Source organism: Colobus angolensis, unplaced genomic scaffold (assembly GCF_000951035.1).
Source record: "Colobus angolensis palliatus isolate OR3802 unplaced genomic scaffold, Cang.pa_1.0 Scaffold1, whole genome shotgun sequence".
Classification (NCBI taxonomy): Eukaryota; Metazoa; Chordata; class Mammalia; order Primates; family Cercopithecidae; genus Colobus; species Colobus angolensis.
Window position 1 is genome coordinate 3,482,486 of NW_012110918.1, and position 9,208 is coordinate 3,491,693.

General features: G+C 38.9%; 1 protein-coding gene across 1 annotated transcript in view; it reads left to right on the top strand.

Moving 5' to 3' along the window:
• The window catches only part of BPTF (bromodomain PHD finger transcription factor), a 178,463-nt gene that overhangs the window by 42,560 nt on the left and 126,695 nt on the right, over positions 1 to 9,208 (top strand). The window contains exon 3 of the mRNA XM_011931095.1: positions 6,166 to 6,389. Within this exon, the coding sequence (XP_011786485.1) occupies positions 6,166 to 6,389 (224 nt within the window). The remainder of the gene's footprint in view (positions 1 to 6,165; positions 6,390 to 9,208) is intronic.

The window sequence follows — 9,208 nt, forward strand, 5'->3', positions numbered from 1 at the left end:
AAAAAAAAAAAAAAAAAGAAAATGAGATTAAAATAATTTCAGTTTAACTGTACCTTTGTGTTAGATTGTATGTGGACTCCTGGTGATGGTTTTAAAGCCATGTAAAATTTTCATGCAGGTTATAGTATGCAGAGGTTTTAATTGTAATGTTAGCAATTTGTAGAAATTAAGTTTTCCATTATTGCTTTTTAATAAGTGCTTAAAATATATTATTTGTATAGATTAGTGAAGCATATAATAAAAAAAGGTTCTTATATATGAATTTATAGTCCACCTGAGGAGCCAAGACATACTCAGTGTATAACTTAGAGGCCAGTTTTCATTCATTATGTAAGTGGGCCAATCTTTCTTAACTATTGCTTTTATCCTGTCAATCCTTTGAAATTGGGACCACTGAAATAGAAATTACCAGATTAGATTAGCACATTTTTCTGTCACTCTCCATTCTAAACAAAATTATGTGAACACAGCATTATATTTTATTTTTTTGTAGAGAGACAGTCTATGTTGCCAGGCTGGTCTCGAACTCCTGGGCTCAAGCGATCCTCCAGCCTTGGCCTCCCAAAGTGCTAGGATTACAACAGGCGTGAACCACCACACGCCTTTAAACGGCATTTTAAAAATCTGTATTCTTTTTAGTTTCCTAATGAACTAAACTCTGCTTTTAGATCTATCCAGCTTTCTACTCCCCATTCTAGGTACAAGCCACATATTAACTTACTGACTTTAGTTGCCATCAGACCTGTGTCTGAATTCCTTCTGTCCACATTCAGTTCTGTATGTCCAGCAGCCTTCTGGATGTGTCCACAAAGCAGGCACCTCAAAGATGTTTAAAACTGAACTCATCATTTCCCCCCATTACCTACTCTTCGTCCAGTATTCTCATCTTAGTAAATGGGATTACTGTCCCACCAGCTGCTCAAACTAGAAATATGGGAATAAACTTTTTCCTTTGTTGTTTGTTATGCCTTTAAAATAAATATTGAATCAGTTTCTCTCCATTCCCACTCTCCCTCCATGATACAAGCCAGTGTCATCTTCATTAGACTAGTCAGTCACCCTAAAGTGGCCTATATGTAACCCCCTACCCCAACCCTCCAAGATTTTTTTTTTTTTTTTTTTTTTTTTGAGATGGAGTCTTACCCATGCTGGAGTGCAGTGGCCCAATCTCGGCTCACTGCAACCCCCTGCCTCCTGGATTCAAGCGATTCTCGTACTTTAGCCTCCCGAGTAGGTGTGATTACAACTACTAATTTTGTAGTTTTAGCAGAGACGGGGTTTCACCATGTTGGCCAGGCTGATACTGAACTCCTGACCTCAGGTGATCAACCCACCTTGGCCTCCCAGCGTGCTGGGATTACAGATGTGAGCCACTATGTCCAGCCATACATAACTGGATGATTTTTTAAAATAGCAATTTTGATCAAGTCTCCTTTCCCCTAAGTTGAAAAACCTTTTGATTACAATTACTTCCATTTGCTTTTAACAGAAACTTCAGACTCTTTAACACAGATCCCTGACTTTGTACATTTAATTATCTTGGTTTCTGACACTTAAAACCAAATAAAAAGCAAACAAAAGCACCTAAAAACCTGTTGGCTAACTAACTCATTCTTCAGGTCTCAGCCTATTTATGCTACTTCCTAGAGCTTCCTTTGCCTGCACCCCTTTCTTTCCCTGAACCCCTTTTTCTCTTGCATCCTGAAATACTACTTTTTAAAACACCCATCCTACCAATAGTTTTTTTGTTTTGTTTTGTTTTTTGAGACAAATCTCACTTTGTCACCCAGGCTGGAGTGCAGTGGCACGACCTGGGCTCACTGCAGCCTCCGCTTCCCAGGTTCAAGTGATTCTCCTGCCTCAGCCTCCCAAGTAGCTGGGATTACAGGTGCCCACCACCACACCTGGCTAATTTTTGTATTTTTAGTAGGGATGGGGTATCACCATGTTGGCCAGGCAGGTCTTGAACTCCCGACCTCAGGTGATCCACCTGCCTCAGCCTCCCAAAGTGCTGGGATTGCAGGCATGAGCTACTATGCCCAGCCCAGTTATTTGTTTTAAGGTAAATATTATATATTTCATAAGGTAAGGAAAATGATGACAACTATGTATGTTATACCCATGAAGTGCTGGTACTACTCTAAACACTTTATATATTTTAATTAATTCTAACTACAGCGTCTTCCAGGATACGTACCATCACCCTGTCTTTCAGATGGAGAGACTGAGGCATAGAGAGTTTTAAGTAATTTATCCAAGATCACACAACTACTAAGTGATGGAATCGGGATTTGAACCCAGGCATTCGGGCTCCAGAATGTGCTCCTAAGCACTACTTGGGCTGTTTGACCAAGAGCTTAGGACCTAGCTTTTGTCTTTAATTGCTGAATTGCTAGTTGTATCAGTTTCCTGCGGCTGCTATAAACAAAGTACTATAAAACTGGGTAGTTTAAAACAGTAGAAATTGATTATTTAACAGTTTTGGAGAATAGAAGTCTGAACTCAAAGGTGTCAGCAGGGCCATGCTCCCTCTGCAGGCCCTAGGAAAAAATCCTTGCTTTTTTTGGCCCTTTCTAGCTTCTAGCACCCCAAGTGTCCTTGGCTTGCTGGCAGCATAATTCCAGTCTCGCTGTCACCATCTTTTCAAGGCAGCCTAGGTTTTTTCTATCAACCATCTAACAGTTCTTCCAGCCTCTTCCCATTACTCAATTCTAAAACCACTTTCACATTTTGGAGTATGTTAGCAGTAAGCACCCGACTTCCTGTACCAAAAGTTGGGAGTTTCCTAGGGCCACCATTACAAAGTACCACAAATGGGGTGGCTTTAAAAAAATATGAATTTATTGTCTCACAGTCTTGGAGGCCAGAAGTCTAAAATCATAAGTCAGTAGGGTTGGTTTTTCTGGAAACTCTCAAAGAGAATCTGTTCCATGCCTGTCTCCTAGCTTTTGGCAGTCCTTGGCATTTCTTGGTTTACAGACAGACACATCACTCCAGTCTCTGCCTCTATGCTACCTTCTTTTCTTTTTCTTTTCTTTTTTTTTTGAGACATGGAGTCTCTGTCACCCAGGCTGCAGTCCAGTGGCAGGATCTTGGCTCACTGCAACATCCACCTCCCAGGTTCAAGCGATTCTCCTGCCTCTGCCTCCTGAGTAGCTGGGACTACAGGTGCCCGCCACCACTCCTGGCCAATTTTTTGTATTTTTAATAGAGACGGGGTTTCGCCATGTTAGCCAGGATGGTCTCCATCTCCCGACATTGTGATCTGCCCGCCTGGGCCTCCCCAGGTGCTGTGATTACAGGCATCATCCACCTCACCCAGCCCATTACCTCTTTTTCTATGTGTCACCCTGGGTCCTCTCCTTTTCTAAGAATACCAGTCGTTTGACTTAAGGGCCACCCTAAATCCAGGATGATTTTTATCTCAAGATCCTTAACTAATTACATCTGCAAAGACCCTATTTCCAAATAAGATCACATCCTGAGGTTTCAGGTGGACATGAACTTTGGGAGACATTATTCAACTCATCTCACTAGTGTTCTTTACTCTTCATTTCTATGGATTTGTTTAGAAATGAAACTTGAAACTTATTGTTAGTCATTAACGTTCTACTTATCTAACCTAGGTAAAAGTCAAAGAAGCTTTAAAATGTAGACATATGATATGTATCTTTACTCTTAATTATATTTTTAGGAAACCTTTTCTTGCCAGCCTGTCTTCTCTTTGCCACCCTATGAGTCCTTGACAATGAGTGCCGAGTGGTAACTTCAGGGAAGCCGGGCCAGTTTGGTTGAACCTGAGGAACGTGGTAGGCCTTGTAAGAACCAGAGCTTCTGCAGAACCACATTATAACTCCAAAACCAAATATACATACATAATGTATATTTGTACTGAAAGCTGTTGTCACTTTTACAGTGACAGATAATTTTGATTATATAAACTGTATATAGGCCAAGTAACTAAGTATTAAAAAAACAACTTTTCAGCCCAGTGTGGTGGCTCATGGCTGTAATCCCAGCCCTTTAGGAGGCCGAGGTGGGCAGATTGCTTGAGGCCAGAAGTTCAAGACTATCCTGGCCAACATGGTGAAACCCTGTCTCTACTGACAATAAAAAAATTAGCCGAGCGTGGTGGTACGTGCCTGTAAATCCCACCTTCTACAGAGGCTGAGGCACGAGAAATTCTTGAACCCGGGAGGCAGAGGTTGCAGTGAGCCTAGATTGTGCCAGTGCACTCCAGCCTGGATGACAGAGCAAGACTCTGTCAAAAAAAAAAAAAAAAAAACCTGGCCACGGTGCCTCATGCTTGTAATCCCAGCACTTTGGAAGGCTGAGGCAGGCAGATCATGAGGTCAGGAGTTTGAGACCAGCCTGACCAACCTAGTGAAACCCCGTCTCTACTAAAAACACAAAAATTAGCTGGGTGTGGTGGCATGCGCCTGTAGTCACAGCTACTTGGGAGGCTGAGGCAGGAGAATTGCTTGAACCTGGGAGGTGGAGGTTGTAGTGAGTCAAGATTGCACCACTGCACTCCAGCCTGGGCAACAGAGCGAGACTCCATCACACACACACACAAAAAAAAAAGAAAAAAAGAAAAAAATTAAAACAGAACAGACCAGAAAAACCCCCAACTTTTCTTTGAATGGATTAGCAGGTATTTGCTGTTTGCTACTTTATGCTTTAATGAATTTATCTTTCTGTGGCTTCAAATAGAAAAATGTTAAGTCAGTGAATACCGTATAGGTTGAGTATCCCTTATCTAAAATGCTTTGGATCAGAAGTATTACAGGCTTTGGAATATTTGCATTATACTTACCAGTTGATCATTCCTAATCTGAAAATCTGAAATGCTCCAGTGAGCATTTCCTTTGAATGGCGTGTTGGCACTCAAAAACTTTTGGATCTTGGAGCATTTTGGATTTCAGATTTTCAGATTAAGGGTACTCCACCTGTATCCTTTTATTTATCTGTGATTTAATGTAGGCCTTCTTTCTTCAGAATTACTGAATGACTCATTCCTGGAATGCTGCTAAATTGTTTTTCATTTATTACCTTAATAATAATATTGAACATTTATTGATCACTGATGTGCCCAGGCACTGTGGTAGATGCCTTATCGGTACACCTTTAAGTCTTACAGTGGTCCGCAGGCAGGTTTTATTATATCCTCATTTTACAAGTGAGGTAAATAGAATGGCTTAGAGACTCAGAGAGCTTGTGTCTTGTCCATGTTCACATATTGTATAAGCAAATGAGTGTATTTAAAACCAAATCTCTCCTAAAGCCCAGTTCTTTCAGTTCCCTCAGTTTGCCATTGAGTAAACAGGGAAATCAGACTCACTCTCATCAGGTGCCTCACACATACTCTGGAATTCCTTTTGAGTGGGGACAGAAATACCATTATATGTTTCTCTACGTCTAGTCCCAGACCTTAATTTGCCTGTTTGATTTAAGTTAGTGACCATCTCTGTTGAAGTCTTTAACTCCATTAAAAGTGAATGGAACTTTAGGAGAGTTTTAGGCAGGAGAGGAAGCTCCCCTTCTCTCCAGTTTGGGCTTCGATTGTCCAGAAGTAGAGAAGAGGGATGAGATATTACTTGAGATAACCCCTTCAAGAACCAGAACTTAGCAAAGCATTTACACCATTTTGTTGGAAATATATCTAAACTATATTATAAAGTTAGCTGGCTATCGTGGCACATGTCTGTAGTCCTAGCTACGTGGGAGGCTGAGGCAGGAGAATTGCTTGAGCCCAGGAGTCTGAGTATGCAGTGAACCGTGATGGTTCCACTGCACTCTAGCCTAGGCGACAAAGTGAGGCCCTGTCTCTAAAATAAGTTTATTTTTATTCTAAAATAATTCTAAATACATTCTTCTCATATTGTTACATTGATGATCTTAAAGTTGATTGAGATGTAGCTGAAACTGGCTTCCACAAAGTACTCTCACATGGTTCTGAATTTTGAGGTCATCTTTCTTTGTGTCATGTTTTTTAGATGTCCTTTCTCAGAGTAAATCAAGTTTGAATGAGACCTGCAGGGATTTCTTATGAGCACCTATATTGAGTTTTAGTGCATAAGCTTTGTTTTAACTTTTCACTGGGTAGATGAACTGTCAGATAAGTGGCATTATGTGTAACATATATTTTCCCCTATTTTTAAACAGAGAAGAAGATATAGAAAATGAAAATGAAAAGAAAATTTGGTACTACAGCACAAAGGTCCAGCTTGCAGAATTAATTGACTGTCTAGACAAAGATTATTGGGAAGCAGAACTCTGCAAAATTCTAGAAGAAATGCGTGAAGAAATCCACCGACACATGGACATAACTGAAGACCTGACAAATAAGGCTCGGGGCAGTAACAAATCCTTTCTGGCGGCAGCTAATGGTGAGAGGGGTATTTTCTTATTTTATTTTTGTTAAGTCTAAGCTACACTGGTGGTATGAAATCACTGCAAAATTTGAAAATAAAGTTTTCAAGAACAGTTATGCATTGCTTAATGATGGGGATACATTCTGAAAAATGTGTCATTTGGCAATGTCATCATTGTGTGAACATCAGAGTACACTTACACAAACCATACACCTAGGTTATATGGCATAGCCTATTGCTGCTAGACTGCAAACCTGTACGTCATGTGACTGTCCTGAATCCCATAGGCAGTTGTAGCACAACGGCAGGTATTTATGTATCTAAGCATATCTAAACATTTAAAAAGGTGATGCGTATAATCTTATGGGATCACCGTCATGTACGTGGTTCCTGGTGGACGGAAACATTGTGCAGTGCATGACTATGTATATTTTACTTTAGTTTTCCATATTTCATTTTCCCAAGAGAACCTTGTTCATTCCCACATAAATTAGGGATGCTATACATTTGAGTGTTTTATTTCTGCCTTGGGTCATTACTAATATTCCCTAAAATGTTAGTTTGTTTCTTTAATTCAAGTGTCTTATTAAACTTCTTTGACATTCCAGTTTTTAATTTTAAGAAATAATATTCTTTTTGAACTTTTTACCTTTCTAAAAAATAAAACTTTGAATTTTAGTATAGTTTTAGATTTATACAAAAGTTACAAAGATAGTAGAGGGTTTCCATATATCCTACACTTGGTTGCCCCGTTATTAACATCTTAGATTAGTGTGAGAAATTTGTTACAACTAATGGACCAGTATTGATACACTGTTACTAACTCAAGTCCATACTTTATTCAAATTTCCTTAGTTTTTACCTGATGTCCTTCTTCTGCCTCATGATCCTATACCGCATGATATTTAGTCATCATGTTTTCCTCTGGATTGTCGGTTTCTCAGACTTTGCTTGTTTTTGATGGCCTTGACAGTTTGGGGGAGTACTGATTAGGTATTTTGTAGAAAGCCCTCATTATGGGTTTTTCTCATGGTTAGCCTAGGTTTTTGCATTTTGGGGAGGAAGACCACAGAGGTGAAGTACAATTCTCATCTTCTTATCAAGAGTGCATGCTGACCTCGTGACTTATCACTGATGATGTCAACCTTGGTCCCCTGGTTGAGGCAGTGTTTGTCAGGTTTCTCCACATCCTCCCCCATCCCCTCAACCCCCCAATACTGTACTTTCTGGAAACAAGTCACTGTAAACAGCCACACTTAGGGGGTGAGGAGTTACGTTCTACCTTCTTGAAGGGACAATATCTACATCAATTATTTGAAATTTTTCTGCACAGGAGATTTGTTTATTCATTTATTTTTTCAGCATTTATTTCTATGAGTATGCATTCATGGATATTTTATACTTATTGGATTATAACTGGATATTTATTAAGTCATAATTCAATGTCACCTTACTTATTTTGTTACTCAACTCTTTATTTTTTTAAGTTATAAATACATACATGTCTCAGAAGTTTAAGTAGTATAAAGGGTATGCTGTGAAAAATGAATCTGTCTCCGTCATAATCTCCAATCTGACCTTCCTTTCTCCAGAGGCAATCACTATTGCTATATATTTTTTTGTGCCGCCAGATGTATTCCGTGCATGTTTAATAAATACCACCTGTGTTTTCTAATATAGCCATCACTCAGGATTCTCAGGGATTGCTTCCAGAGCCCTCTGCAGATAGCAAAATCCGTGGATGCCCAAGTCCTGCAGTTAGCCGTGTGGAATCTGCTGATATGAAAAGTTGGCATTCCATATCTAAGGGTTCTGCATCCTGAGAATACTGTATTTTCAGTTCGAGGTTGGTTGAATACAAGGATGCAGAACCTTTGGCCACAGAGGGCCAACTGTAGTGCCTTTTAAGTTTTAGCTTAGATAAAATTATTAGGTAAGATTCTGCAGGTACACCTTTAAGTGCCTAATTCTGAGTTCTGCTCTTCTGCATACATTATCTGCTATACATATAATCCTATTAATTTTCCCCATTCTCCATTTGCTTAAAAATAGAATGTTTATATTTAATAAAGATACCCAGATAGCTGTATCCAAGCTCGTTCTCACGTATTCTGCATCAATATTCCTGTGAATTCATGCATATTTTTGGAGAATGATAGGCTCTCACATATAAATACTCTTGGGCGCAAATATACTTTATCTTCAAAAAAAAAAATCCTAAGTAACCATGAATTATATGTATTCATATCTGGTAGTTGAAAGTATTTCTGTATTAGATCTGTTTAGGAAAATGTGTAATTTTTTTATTAGAAAAACTTTTAGTATTCAGAAGTCTTTGGGGGATCAGTAATTGCAGTAACACAATCTCCGCCTTAGTCTCCCCTCCATATAGATAAAATCATAGGAAACTTTATTAATTTCAGCCAACGCACTTCCCTCCTTAATTTCCTTTTGTGAATCATAGCATTAAAATAGACCAATCCCTTTTTGCTGTCCTGTGTTTTAGTACAACGGAGAACCATCTTCAGTCTCCTAAAAGGCAGTGTGAGATAGGATTTTATAAAGTACGTTGAATTAAAATATTTTCCAGAATAAAAAATAAAAATGGAAAAAAACAAAAAAAAATATTTTCTGTGTATTATATATACAGTATAATCATAATTAAAGAACAAAATCAAAACAGGAATGGACAATCAAGTGTTAAGTGGTTTGATTTGGGGGAATGTAAAAACCTAAAAATGTTAATATAGGGGAATTGGTAAATTTCATTATGAAGTATCATGTGATAGAACACTACGTGTTGGAGAGTTAAGTAAAGTACCATGCAAAAACTG